The sequence below is a fragment of the Rhinatrema bivittatum genome, chromosome 12, assembly GCF_901001135.1.
Source record: "Rhinatrema bivittatum chromosome 12, aRhiBiv1.1, whole genome shotgun sequence".
Classification (NCBI taxonomy): domain Eukaryota; kingdom Metazoa; phylum Chordata; class Amphibia; order Gymnophiona; family Rhinatrematidae; genus Rhinatrema; species Rhinatrema bivittatum.
In genome coordinates this window covers 62,562,663-62,577,479 of record NC_042626.1, presented here as the reverse complement: position 1 = coordinate 62,577,479, position 14,817 = coordinate 62,562,663, and the positions used below count along the sequence as shown (strand labels likewise).

At 44.0% G+C, this 14,817-nt stretch overlaps 1 protein-coding gene across 2 annotated transcripts in view; it reads right to left on the bottom strand.

Moving 5' to 3' along the window:
* SLC37A2 (solute carrier family 37 member 2) overlaps positions 1-14,817 on the bottom strand; it is a 133,184-nt gene that overhangs the window by 36,009 nt on the left and 82,358 nt on the right. For both annotated transcript variants that reach the window (XM_029573337.1, XM_029573338.1), the window contains exons 8-11: positions 13,601-13,638; positions 8,608-8,784; positions 5,691-5,781; positions 3,063-3,125 (exon numbers count right to left, since the gene is read on the bottom strand). In XM_029573337.1, the coding sequence (XP_029429197.1) occupies positions 3,063-3,125; positions 5,691-5,781; positions 8,608-8,784; positions 13,601-13,638 (369 nt within the window). The remainder of the gene's footprint in view (positions 1-3,062; positions 3,126-5,690; positions 5,782-8,607; positions 8,785-13,600; positions 13,639-14,817) is intronic.

Below are 14,817 nucleotides of genomic sequence, written 5' to 3'. Positions count from 1 at the left end.
AGCAGGATGTGTGTTTGTAGGGAAATATTAAGAGTGACGTTCATTGCTTGGCTGTTAAAGATACCTACCAGTAACACCCTTGTCAGCCTGGAGATACCAAGTTCATACAGCAATCTTTTTCCCTTCCTCTATGGTTAAAATCAGGAGCCTGGGTAATAACTGGCAGAGTCGGCTTTTAGGGTGTGTGATCTATGCAATCACACAAGGCGCCATGAACTAGGAGGTACAATTGCTCCCTCCCAATGCAGATGAACAAGCCCCAGTTCCTTCCCAATGTAGCCCTTGAGGCTAAAAAGCTGCTGCTCCTGCTGCTCACTCTCTCTGTCTAACATGGCCTGCAGGCCCTAAGAGCTTCTATCGCCCAGCCTCCTAATTTGACCTGTAGGGCCAAAGAAGAGATATTGTACCCTCTCTCCCACCAGTCATGCAGCCCTACTGACAGGAGGGTGAAGCTGGTGGATAGGTACTGTCAAGGGCATACTGCTGGTGTATGACATCAGGATCAGGGCTGGACCCAGACAAGGCAGGCTGGAGAAGAACAGGATTCAAGAAGTCTTCTACCTATATCGGCCACCTTCTCCTTGGGTTAAGCCCTCCAGTGCTGGTGGCCAGTAGGACAGACAACAAAAGCAGGAATGGACACGCCAGGGAACTGAAAGGTGCCCAGAGGAGGCTGCTGCAAGAACTAGACCTAAGAAGGAGCCCAGTAAGACAAGACAGGATTCAGAAACACAAAACAGGACTAGGGCTAAACAAGAACAGATTAAGACAGACAGGGCACTAGATACCAGAAACAAGGCTACAACAAGATGCCAGAAACAAGATTAAAGCAAAATAAGGGCACCAGAATACATAGGTCTGAGAGTAGAGCCAACGTAAGGCCTCGAATTAGGGCTAAGAGGACTAGAGACTGGAAGCACAAGGATTAAGACAAGACCATAACTAGGCCCAAGATTAGACCCTAGATGTGAAGCCAGACTATATCTAAAATGAAAAACAAAAAACACACAACATGGCCACCAAGAGGTAGACACCATAGGGAAGTGCAAGATACAAAACACCCACACAAACAGGAATCACTAAGGGTGTATGTTTTTAATAGAAATCATCACTGAATGAGTCCTAGACTCAAAACTGCTATAGAATTGACCTGGACATGATAGTGTTCACACTCATTTAACAACAAACATTGATTAAAAACTATGTTACCAAACCTTATGGCACCTGTGTAAACTGATAGATTTTAATAGCATTACTTTTTGTGCCTTACTGTAAACCGTTGTGACGGTACCCACCTTAACGACGGTATAGAAAAAGATTTAAATAAATAAATAAATAAAATAGAGTTGGGAGAACCAGCCAGAGTGATCCGGCAGCAGGCCACAGTGCTAGAAGGACTAGACAGACCACCAACAAGGCCCACTAAGGATCCTTGCTGGCAGGAAACAAGAACTGCCCAACAGGTCCTCAAAGCCAGTCATGAGAAGTTTGTAAGAAAACTAAAAAGTCATGCGATAGAAGGTAATGTCCTTTCGTGGATTATAAATTGGTTAAAAGTCAGGAAACTGTAGGATTAAATGATCAATTTTCTTAGTGGAAAAGGGTAAACAGTGGAGTGCCCCAAGGATCTGTACTTGGACCGGTGCTTTTCAATATAATTATAAATGATCTGGAAAGGAATACGATGAGTGAGGTAATCAAATTTGCAGATGATACAAAATTATTCAGAGTAATTAAATCACAACCAGATTGTGATAAATTGCAGGAGGACCTTGCGAGACTGGAAGATTGAGCTTCCAAATGGCAGATAAAATTTAATGGACAAGTGCAAGGTAATGCATATAGTGAAAAATAACCCATGCTGTAGTTACACGATGTTAGGTTCCATATTAGGAGCTACTACCCAGGAAAAAGATCTAGGGATCATAGTGGATAATACTTTGAAATCGTCGGTTCAGTGTGCTGCGGCAGTCAAAAAAGCAGACAGAATGTTAGGAATTATTAGGAAGGGAATGGTGAATAAAATGGAAAATGTCATAATGCCTCTGTATCTCTCCAAGGTTGGACTGCACCTTGAGTACTGTGTACAATTCTGGTCACCGCTTCTTAAAAGACATAGTTGGTACTGAGAAGAGTGACCAAAATGATAAAGGGGATGGAACTGCTCCCCTATGAGGAAAGACTAAAGAGGTTAGGGCTGTTCAACTTGGAGAAGATACGGCTGAGGGGAGATATGACAGAGGACTTTAAAATCATAAGAGGTCTAGAATGGGTAAATGTGAATCGGTTATTTACTCTTTCGGATAATAGAAGGGAGGCACTCCATGAAATTAGCACGTGGCACATGTAAAACTAATTGGAGAACATTTTCACACAACGCATAATTACGCTCTGGAATTTGTTGCCAGAGGATATAGTTAGTGCAGTTAGTGTAGCTGGGTTTAAAAAAGGTTTGGATAAGTTCTTGGAGGAGAGAGAGAGAGAGAGAGAGAGAGAGAGAAGCCAGCGGCAGGAGGACGTCAGAAGTACCATTTGCTGGCTCAGTTCTGTTGTCATTGGGCCATGAGTGAGAGGGAGGGTGGCAGTGAAATGTGAGATTCAGGGGGAAAGGAGATATAAAGTAAGCTCTGGTAATTGGTCAGTCTGTCAAGTGCTTGGGATAAATTATCTATATACGATCTGAAACAGGAAACAATTTTGTTATCTAGAGAGTCCTACAGATTCTCCCAAAACAAATCATAGTGGATGGGGGTGGGGAGGAGGTAGGGGTAGTGAATGGTTGCTGCAGCGAGGGGCAATAGATCACTCTGTGCCGACTTCAGTATCGTACAGGTTTGGGGAAGGAGACAGACATTGCAATACTAGAAAATTATTTGTTTGTGCATCTCAATTAGATTGTAAGCTTCCTGGCACTAGGATTGTTTCTTATACGCAGTATCTGTAGCACTGCATATGCCTACTGGCACTACAGAAATGTTAGATAGTAATATCAGTAACCGGAACAGAAGCTCCCTGGTCTTAATAACAGTAAAGCAAACAGAAAAATATTAAATCTACCACACCTATAATGCCTCCAACATCAAACAAGGTCGAGAGGTCACCAGCTTCTTGGGGGTTAAAATGTCCTGTGGAGAAAAGCAGATAAATATCAGCACACTCCTGCCAGAAACAGATGGATAGAGGATGCATATGACAATGGAAACAAAGCCATTGGTCACACATGTTAAATCCAAAATTTCATCTGGTGTTTAATCCAAGCAAACAAAACAATAATAGAGTGCATGTGAGAGATAATGCTCAAAATTTAAGCTACTAGTATTACTTTTACTGATTAGCCAGCAATGTCATCATCGCCCTCCTCCATCCATGCCATGAAGATAAAAAATTTTTTAGAGAGTTTTTAAATGCTGTATTGTAGTGATTAAAAACACAGTCCTATAGAAATAATAAATACTTCCTTCACTGTAACGTGAACTTTCATTCAAACACTTATCTGAAGCCACGCAGTGTTTGGTTACACATCAGCAGCCACATTATAAAACATCATCTGATTGGCTGTATATCTAGGCCAGCATCATGGCATGCCATCAGATTAATCCACTTCTATGCCTCTGTCAGGTAGTCCCAGGCAGGCTGCTGGCAGCCACATTATAAAACATCATCTGATTGGCTGTATATCTAGGCCAGCATCATGGCATGCCATCAGATTAATCCACTTCTATGCCTCTGTCAGGTAGTCCCAGGCAGGCTGCTGGCAGCCACATTATAAAACATCATCTGATTGGCTGTATATCTAGGCCAGCATCATGGCATGCCATCAGATTAATCCACTTCTATGCCTCTGTCAGGTAGTCCCAGGCAGGGTGCTGGTAGGGGCACACATTCTAGCACACTCTCTGTACACAGCTCTCTCTTGAGGGAACAGCCAGTGATATACTGAAGTCCTGCTTCTGTTGGCGAATTACTGCCATAGAGAAGATTTTCAAAAAGGCTTAGGTGCCTAACTTTGGAAATCGGGCAACTAAATCAGTCCCTTTGAAAACTGACTAGGGCTGAGCACCTAAATTTAGGTAACATAAAAACTGGGCAGCAACTGGGCCAGTGTTAGGACAGGAAATAAAAAGGTTAGGGAACTCGGCACTGATTTTTAGCACTAGGCCCCTAATTTAGAGGTACATTAACTAAGCCACGGTATTTTTCTTGCAGCTGTGGTGGCTGAGAGGCAAATTCAATGGCAAGATTCTTTCAGCTCTGAGGCGCATAACATTTACATGACTGAATATGCAAAACAATTTCACATCATGAGGGCAATTTTCAAACGGCCAATTTATGCACATAAGTCACTATTTATATATTCAAATGGCTTGGAACATTGTCCTAGCCGAAAATAGTTTTTCAACCTTCCTGATGTGTCTGGATATTTACATTTTATTCTTTTGCTTTTCTTTCATGCTTTTCTCCATTTTATTTTATTTTCCATTGCTTTCTTTCCCCACGTTCCTCTATCTACTCTTCTCACTACAGCCTGTCTTTATTCCTCCTCTCGGTGCCTTTTTTCTTGCTTGCCTCCACTTCTCTAATATTTTTTCTTCCTTCTTCTCCATCCTATTTACCCCTCCTGCAGTTTTTCTTAATTTGTCTCTCATTCTGTCTCCCAGTTCTATCCCTTGCAGCTCACCACCCAACCTCTCATTTTATATAGATTTAGTTATTTAGTTTGGTGCATTTCTCACCCTTCCAGTGTTAGCTCATAGCAAGTTACAACCCTTCTCTGGTCCTCTCTCTTTCCTTTCCCTCATCCTGTCCCCAATCCTCCCTCACTTCCTTCCTTCCCCTCCCCATCCTCGCTCTCTCTCTCTATCCCTCTTTCCTCCCCCTAACCTATCCTCTATCTCCTCCAAGCCAATCCTTTCCCTTGCTTCACGTCAGGCCGATCCTCTCCCCTGCCCAGCGAGAGGAGAATGGAACTTTGTGCCTCGTCTGTCTCCTCCCGCTGCCTGCAGTCTGACTGCACAGGACTCCTTAGTGCTGCACAGCTCAAACCACCATGGGGACGAGTGTGCGTGTGTGTGTGTGTATGTGTGGGGGGGAGATACAGTTAACAGTGAGGAGGAGGGACCAGCCATCCTTTACTTACACAGGCAGAGAATGTTTAGTTTTCCCTCTTCTCCCACCTTCACCAAGGTGCTCGCTTCTAGGACTCCCTATCCTATCAGTAGATCAATCTGGTCCACTCTCTCTTGCCTTTCAGTACAGACTGAGCTGCTGTGACAGCTCCAGGGCAGAGGGCAGAGTGCTGCAGGAGTGGATAGATTTGCGCTCTCTCTCACAGGTAAGAAGTCCTATGCTATGCATGCAATTGCAGGAGGAAAAAAAAAGTTTGGCTAATTAAGATTAATGTAAAAGAAAGAATGATTCCAGTGATATAAGAGGGGAATCTTAAAATATTCCGTACTCAGGATTCATCCAGTGGGTCCGCAAAGCAAACCAAGGAAGGTTTGTCATGATCGGTGGCTCATGTGGTTAAGAAATGCTTTCAAATAAACAGATAAATACATGGACAAATAACTTCCCATCAATGAAAGAAAAACAAAACAAAACTGAGGAACACATTTCTGAGATGCACTTCCCAGTGACAAATGGAAGGAGACCTCAGTTCAGGGACTGGATACCACCGGCTGATAACTCACCAACATTCACAATATAAGGTGGCAGCCAGTAGAGGAAGGTGTAACTGACCAGTTTTGCGAACAGCAGACACAAGGAGAACTCCACCACACCCTGAGGAGGAGAAACACACAGGTCAGCAGGCAGCGGTACACGAAGGACCAGACCCACACCCCCAGCGTAATCTACACAGCCAGCAGTGCACAGGGCCCAGGACAGAAAGAGACCCCCTGACTCCCTACTAGGGATCCTGTGCCTCACATGGAGAACATATTGCTATCTGCTACTGTAGTAGTGGGGTGATGCTATTTTCTAGGCATTCCTCATAAGGTGTTCTGCAATGGTGCCTTCCAGGGTTTTAGAAACTGATGGCGAGAGGTCCAGAGGTTCAGTGGGGAGCCCACAGGCTAGCTGGAGAGTTTAACACAAAGTAATCCATTATCAGGCGCCAACCCATTACTGTTTAGTTTATTTGTCTTGATTGCTCACACTTCTTACATATGTAAAACAAAGTGATGTGCAATAAATAAAATAAATTAAAACACACAAAATATCAGAGAAGACATGAATAGCCAACAGGGCGGCAGAGCAAGAAGAAAGTGGACTTCACCCTTGGAGTATAGGTACCAGGAATTGTCCCGGGGGAGTCAGGGGAACCCTAGGCCCATTTACTCAGAAAGGGCATTTCCATTAAATCCTGGAGCAGAATTTGCAAGCATTTAAGATGATTGTTATACTAAAAGTGAACATCGAATGCATCTTTCACAAGGATTCATCTACCAACACCGTATCTGTTACTACTTCCAGCATTTTCATGAAGTAAATCACTTTTTATTGTAACACCAAATCACTGTGAAAGAGAGAGTGAAATCTAAGGACCTAGGCAAGACTCTCCTCTCCTATTCAGAATGAATCCAGAGCTACACTGGGGTGTACCAGGTCCCGGAAACTCTGTAGCAATCTCTCATTGGTGCAGAGATGTAGGAAGGCCCCAGAGCAGCCTGTTCTGCCTGAGAACACACAATAGCATTTCTTCATGTCAGGTTCTGCTCAATGTCACTGCCGCATGAAGAAAACATTATTTATAGATAGAAAGCAAAGTCAAGACAGGTTCTTTCCTTAGCTGACCTCACCAGTCAACGGCATAGTCACATCTGTAAAGATGACACTTAAGTTTCTGATCAGCTACACCTCCAGTGGGAAGAGCAAAGAGAAACACATTGGGGCCGATGCAATGTTTGTGCGCAGAAAGCGGGCACTGATCAATCATCGCCCGCTTTTCCCCCTCCTGGGGGCGCCATGCAACATTTAAATTAGGGGTCGTGTTGTTAAGGAGGCGCTGGGGTCGCTTGCGTGCCCCCTAGCGCCTCCTTGATAACGGGAGCCCGCGAGCGTTGGCTGTCCACTGGTTAGGGAAACCAATGTCAAATTTATCGGCATCTGTCTTCCTAAACGGCGCACAGCCAGGGGTTCAGGAAATGGATGCTTGTCAACTGAGTGTCCGTTTCCTGCACCCGACTGCAGGTGCTTTTTTTTTTTTTTTCAATTATTTTTTGAAAGATTTGTTCCTCCTATTTAATATTGCAATGATATTAAGTAGGAGGCTGTACAGAAAAGCAGTTTCTTTTAAGAGCGCTCAACAATTAGCACCTACTCTGGGCAGGCATTAATTTCTGAGTCTTAGAGGAACATTTATTTTTTGCATTGGGAGTGAGTAGCTAATAGCCTTATTGGATGCACTTTGTGGAGGCGCTAATTGCCTTATTACATAAGGGGATTACTTACTGCCTATACAACCTACGACCAACTGGGGGTTATACAGAGCGCGCGGCTTAGCGTACTGTATTGCATCAGCCCCATTGGGAGGTAAAGGAAGATTAAACTAACTTTAATCTGCCCAGGCTGAGGAAATTTTAAAAACCAAAGTGGATACCAGAAGGGATTCAGTGTAAACATAGAGCTTACAGATGCAGAGACTTAGAATAAACTTATGACTTTAGCAATCTGCTGACTTATTAATTATTGCTGCTAATCGATCAACTCGGAGAAGTGTAAACACTGTTCAGTCATCGGAAACCTCCATGCTTCTCCTGTGTGCTTGTTTGATGCAGAGGCTGTGTAATGAGCAGTGCTGTGCTGTGGACTAAGGAGGGCGACAGGGCGAAATTGCAAAGAAACGGTGTAAGTGCTAGTGTTTGCCCCCACCACTTTGAACCCCTGGATATCAGATGTAAGCTATGCGGCAGGGAGAAGGAGATGTAGAGAGACTTGGAGCAGTGCTGCAGAAAGGGTGCACCTTTTATTTCTTTCTATCTGCCCCTGAGTGCCAAGTAAAGGATCCTTCCAACCCAGGGGTTAAAACTGATGCAAATTCCCTCAGCTTCTGGGTGAAATCCAGAAAGTTCCCAAGCGTAGCGACCAGGCTGTTCTTGCAAGGACTCGAGTCCCAAGCAAATTCTAATCTGATCTTGAAGCTTGCCTGAGCTGTACAATCTCGAAGAGATGTTGTTTATGATGCCAGCAGAGGTGATCTGTCCTTTTCATGATGTCGGCAAAAAGTGACCTCTCCCTTTCTCAGTGCCAGCGGGAAGGGACCCAAGCTGTTCATGTCGTCAGCGGGAAGTGATCCACCATCTTTGTGATGCCGGCAAGAATTACTGAGCGAGCTTCTTTTGCTTACAGGCTCTCCTTCACCTTGGCCTCACATTTGTCCATGAGGCCCTCTCCCTTGCTCCTCTTTCTGATCTAAACTTAAAACCTCTCTGCTTCAGCTAACTTCTCCCGAACAATAAGCATCCGCTTTGACTTGCTCATTCATGAATCACATATCTTTGCACAGGCTCCACCTTACGGTACCAGGTAAGAAGCGAGGTAAATAAATGTTACCCCAATCAGTCAGTCAGCAGGAAGGACCCCACCTTCTGTAGTCTTTCTACTGACCGGAATCCTGAGGGCGCCCAGGAAGCTGATGGCTGCTGGCTGCTCAGGGAGATCCAAGCCGACCCTGGAGTGACTCATGCTGTCTTCCCTGGATCGCATGGAGCTGTTATAGGTCTCCTCGGGGTTGCTGGAGGGCAGCGGTGGGTTCTCCTCATCTTTCTCCACGTTTGTTTCTTCCTGCACAAAACAAGATAACCAAACTTTAAGACCTGTCGCTGTCAGGGATTAGGACTGTATGCACACTGCTAAAGCTGCCCATTCGTCTCTCTGTCCCAGTCCTCGTTAACGCTGCTCTCTCACATTCTCCCACTGCTCTGCCAGAGATGCCAGTGATTAAAACTACTGAAAGTTAATCGCATTACCCTATGAACCCTGTCCCAGCCTGCCTGAGGTCCCATCACCCTCCTTGCATGTCACGTCTCCCTTGATTTCTTTAAACCCTCCCCTCTAACTACTCCATCTCTCTTGCAGGCTTTCTAGTGTCCTTATTTACATTAAGAGTCTCTCTCATGCAGGAGGGAAGAGTCATTTGTCTTCCTGCTTCTTTGGTCATAATATGGATCGTCTTCCCTCTATCTCCATCCCATTTCACTGAGATAAGATCCTCCCTGCCCTTTTCTCCTACAATTATAGTTATTTCCATGTTCAAATGACTCCATTTCTGGGGTATCCTAGTTCCTAATCCAATCTGGCTTGTAAAGTTCATTGTTGTCCCACTCTCTCTTTGGCAGTTCATGCATCTCTTGTTTATTGCCCCATCTGCCCCCTTTTCTCCTCATCAGTCACTGTATATATTTATTGCCCCTGCCTTCTGCTCCTCAGCAGCGACTATGGGGTAAACGGGTGTTTACCGGCAGAAAAATACCCTTTTCCCACTCGGTGCGGGAACAGGTCAGGGAAGTGAAAATATGCACAGAGCTTTTGTGCTGAAGCCTCTGCATGCGCAGTCCCTGCTTTTAACACCTCACAGTTACAGGAAATGCCCCTGCGCCCACAGCTCCCCTGTGCTCTGCTCTGAGGCGGCAGCAGGAGCCGCACAGGAAGAGCAGAAAAGGAGCAGCACCTCGGGAGGAATCCTTGCAACAGCAGTTAAATTATGAAAGGCAGTGTTGTCCTCTTCTTACAACCAAAGTTTAATGAAAATACTTGCTGCTATTGGTTTATTGACAATTCCTTCTTGCAATGCAATATACATAAACTCAGACGCGGTAGGGGATTTTTCATTGGGTGACAGTTTCTTTGAATACTTTCAGTTTCGACCAATGTCAGTTCCCGGCACATCGTCTGCTTAGCTTTCCCAAAGACCCAAATTATCTCCCTCTCATTCCACGCGTAGCAAGCATTCAAAGGTCAATTTCAAAAGTGATTAGGTGCTCAACTTTAGGAATTAGGCATCTAAATTGGCCGTGTTGAAATTTGGCTAGGGCTGAGCATCTAATTTCACAAGGCATCTAAATTCAGATGCCTTAAAAAAAAAAATCGGTGGGTACAAGGGCGGGGTGAGGGTGGGGAAAAGGTTAGATCCTTGGCACTGATTTCCAGCATGGGGTGCCTAAGAGATCAGTTCAGTGGCACGGTGAGCGGCTAATTTATCCAGGGAAAGCTGCTTGCAGAACTTGTCCAGGACACTCACGCACAAGTCTCCTGCTAAATATACTCTGATCAAGCCTCGTGCGTAACTTTATCCAGGTAAAGTCAGGATTGTGATTTTTGCAATATTATTTGCATGCATACTTTTATATGGACAACACTGAACGTGTGTGCTCACCAGGTAACGGTAATGTTACGCCCCACCCACCCCTGGCATGCATCCATTGAGCCCCCTTTTTCTGAAGGTAAATTTTGGGCATTCAGTGGGGAGGGGGAATCATTCAGTCTTCTATTTTTGTGCACAAAGGCTTTGACTGTTAACCTCTCAATCTAAGAAAATCGATAGGAGTCCCTATATTTGGCTGAAAATATTCCTAAATTTAAGCTGAAGTGCTGAGCATTTTTTTTGAAGACTGTCCTCTGAATTTTTTCTATAGTTACGACAGAGTAATCAATGTAAGTGTACTAAATCTCTCTACCATGCAGGCAGTCATGTTAGGTGGGATTTACTGATGGGACAGCAAAAGTCTCAAAGAACTCTATAACCTCATGGAATCTGCGACTCTCATCATAACTGCGGCCACCTTGTGAAGATCTCAGAGAGCAGAGCCTATTAGAAGAAGGGATGCCTTGATCCATCTCTGCTGACCCGGAGAGCCTTCTGTGTTAGATTCTGGTCAGCACCAGTTTATATTTTATCCGAGGTTGTGAACAAATGTTAGTTCAGATGCAACAAGAAGTTTTGCATACCAAAAAAATGGGTGCGTAAAACTGTGTCCTGCTTAGCACCCTCACGTGGAAATCCCATGCAAATGAAGGCATCAGATATTACCCTCCAGTGCAGAGAGGTGCGCTGGCTTAACTCAGGTTTCCCAAGCGCTGGAAATTTTAATCCTGGTCAGAGGTGGAGTAAAGTTTCCAGCACTTTTGACAGTCTAAGGGAAGCCGCTGAAGTTGCGACACTGGGACCTGTATTCGAGATTTATGCGCAGAAAGCTGCTTTGCACAAGCAAAGTATGTTTTCTGCACATAAATATGAATTACGTGCACAAAAATATTTTCTGTACTGAAAACGTTTATGCGCATAAATCATGTTTTGTGTGCATAAAAGTCTTATGGGCACAAAACGAGTTTTGCATGTATAAATCACATCTGAGAGACTCTTGCTCTCCCGAGTTTAAAATGAGCATTCGCAGCTGCTGCTGAAAGCACATATTAACTCGGAGATGCGCACATTTTCCAGTCAGTGCACTTTTTTTAACCCTTCATGCATTAGCATACCGTTAGAACACTGTATTAGGAATTAAAAAGGAATTTTAACCTGAGTGTTAAGAAACTGTATGCTGAATTTCAGTGCACAGTTTTGACTCGCAGGATAATGCTTCAGCCCTATTAGTATGCTATTGCTATAGTTAAATCAGCAGTTATTAAAGAAACTCTCTAGGGAACCAAGATGGCCGCACGCATTGAGACCTAAGCGGGAGCTCTGCCGTCGTAGATTTGTTTCTTTCCTTTGAAAAATGCCCGCAAAAAGGAAGGGAAAAGTTCGGACTTACCCAGCCGAACTACCACCATCCGCGACTATCCAGACGGAGATTACCGGCTTTTTGAGTCCAGCAGTGCTAAGTCAGAGAACCGAGGAGTCCGATGTGCATGGAGGCAAGGAGGAGCTGTACATGCCTGCGGGGAAGGTGTCTCTAACCCCGGAACAGAGGGCGCCGCCTGTGCAGAGGCTAACGGAGGAGATGAGGAACGAAGGTACTTTCATTATCGCGTCTGATTTGAACCCAGAGGCTTTTTCAGAAACTCCCCATGGCATAGAACCGGGATTTTCCACCTCAAGCCCGGTGGAAGAACTGAGAGTGGAAGGAGCAACCGGACCCGGAGCAATCCTGGAAGAAGGTGTGCCTGTGGAATCTGCCATGAGGAAGGAACTGTTTGTGATACCAACGCGCCCTGCACAGGTAACTTTAGACTCCCTCTGGGATTTTATGGCCGGGATGGCCACAGCTATAAACTCCTTGGATGTGAAAATGGATTCCTCTACTTTGCAAAGCACTCAAAAAACTGCAGCCTTACAATTACAAGTAGATGAGTTAAAAGCAAAAGTAAATGTCCTGGAAGAGGAAGGAAAACAGATTCAAAAATATAAAGTATCAGCAATAAAAGACAGTCAAATACTATCCAGGAGGATGGAATTTGTTGAAAATAAATCCAGACATTTGAACTTGCGTTTCATTAATTTTCCTAGGGTAGTGGGAGAAATCCCTTACACTACCCTTAAAAAATTTCTTTTAGAAAAGCTGGAGATTGCTGAAACTAATTTACCATCGATAAACCCTTGTTTTTTCCTCCCCGTGCCAAAACGCTCAGGAAACACCCCTAATGTTTCCTTTGGAGGGAACTTAACGGAGTTTTTGGAAGACTCAACACTGAACGTGATAGAGGAACACTCTTAGTTTCATTTATAACGGTCAAGGATATTGCTTTTGTGATGAAACAATACTTTAGAAAATATCCTGTGAATTATCATGAGGCTGCAGTTAAGATCTTCCCTGATTTAGCTCCAGCTACTCAAGCCAGACGTCGGGGGTTTTTGAACCTCAGACAAGAGGCTATAGGGCTGGGTTATACTGTAAAAATATTATTTCCTTGTAAATGTTTTCTTATGAAAGGGAATGAGCGCTTTGTATTTTTTGCAGTGGAACAGTTTAAAGAGTTTATACAGGCCAGGAGACTGAACACACTAGTCCAGTGAAAGTAAATAGGACACTGCTGTTATGTGCACCAGTTTAATTATAATATTTTCAAATGTATCCTTCTTAAAAGATTTCTTTTCCTTCCCCCTATGGATGATCTAATCTGCTAGGTTAGTATTTTTCTTAATAGCTGAAGAGTGTTGTTGGAAAAGGATTGCAATTTATCCCACGGCCATTTCTGTAAGATTTAACTTTATTATTTCCTATTAAAATTTCCTTGAAATGGTAGCAGAGGGATAATAAGTTTATAAATATTTTGTGATTAAGAATACACAATATTTCTGTATAAGCAAAGTGATATTGTTTTGTTTATGTATTAAAACTAATAAATAAAGAATTAAAAAAAAAAAGAAACTCTCTATCCTGACAGAGTATCTTCAGAAGATATCAGTCAAAGTGATAGCCATTGGTCTGAGTGCGCTAATTCTATGAAGAAGGACCTTTAGACCATGCACTGGCATGCTATAGTGCATAATATGCTCTTTTGACTGATGGAATGGGTTGCAAGCTTCTTTGCTTTAACTAAATACCCTCAGTAATACCTGAATGTAATCCGCTTTGAAGTGGCTGAAAGGTGGAATATAAATCTAAATGAATGAATAATTTAGCCACGGTGCCAGCTTGTGGCTAGGTATGACACTTACATGGTGCTGGGGAAGGTTACAGCCCACATCGTCTGGATCTGAAAGAAAAGGGCAAGTGAGTGTCATGATCAAACAAAATTCAACTTTTTTCAGTCCACAAAGTTGTACCTTGGCTACACTCTGAGGCCTAAGTCAGTCAAGTAACAGTCACATGGCTCAGAAGGAACTGTAAACAGCGCTCATCTGTCAGGGAGTCTGTGATATCACCTGGAATCTGGCAAAATCCTACTTACCTCAGCAGTGTACATCAAAGGTCAGGCATTTAAATGTACAGGTTTTTGGCATAATTCCTGGCGCTTCTTCCTCCTGAGCTCAGCATATTATTATTCTCCCAGGGATAGCACTGTGGCCTTGATTCCCACTCTGGGTATTTAAAGTGGGCCAGGCTAGACAGAGGGTCTCTGTCCTTTAAGGTATTCCAGGGTTTTAATATATACACCCCTACTCAGGGTCATTTACTTAAAAATATCAGGGTAGTTATGTTGGAGTTTTAACCATTGTATATTTTCAGGGATTTTAGTTGAAATTCTTTTTAACTAAAAACCAAGCATGGCATGCAACTCCAAGATGGCCGCCATTTCCACACTGCAGGGAGAGCATTGAACTATTTCCTTCACAGCAAAGATTTTGTTGAATGTTTCACTGCACTCCCCTCCATGTTGATTTGGGGAGAATTGCTGACATATTCTGATCCTCTGGTTTGAATGCTTCCTCAGCTTTCTGTGAGTTCCCTCCCAACGCAGTTTCCTCGAAACACGGCCCGTGTTGGGGGACCGTAAAACCACTGTTTTGGATGCTACAATAGCCTTTTTGCTTGCCTGAACATAATAAAATCCCTAATTATGAACCTGAAGGACATATTGAATCTTTCGTCCTTCCTCCTTGTATTCGTTAGCTACTGAATATTGGCTTCATGATTGTGCATGCTCATTGTTTAATTTGTTCTAAGAAGTGGTGGTGGTGTTTTTAGTGGGGAATTAGTGCTGGGCCTGGGGGTGCTGGGAAAGACGCCATAGCCAGGATCCCCCCCACAGCCTCCACTTACCTGGTCCGGTGGGGATCTGTCATCTTGACCTAGGCATTAAGCCAAAGCCTTGGCCAGTACCCAGACCCAGGTCTAACACCACGACCTGAACCGGAGGCAGAGTCCTGAAGCCGGGGCGTCGGCCAGGTCCTGATGCCTGGGTCAGGCTCAAGCCTCAGAGATCCTCTTCAGG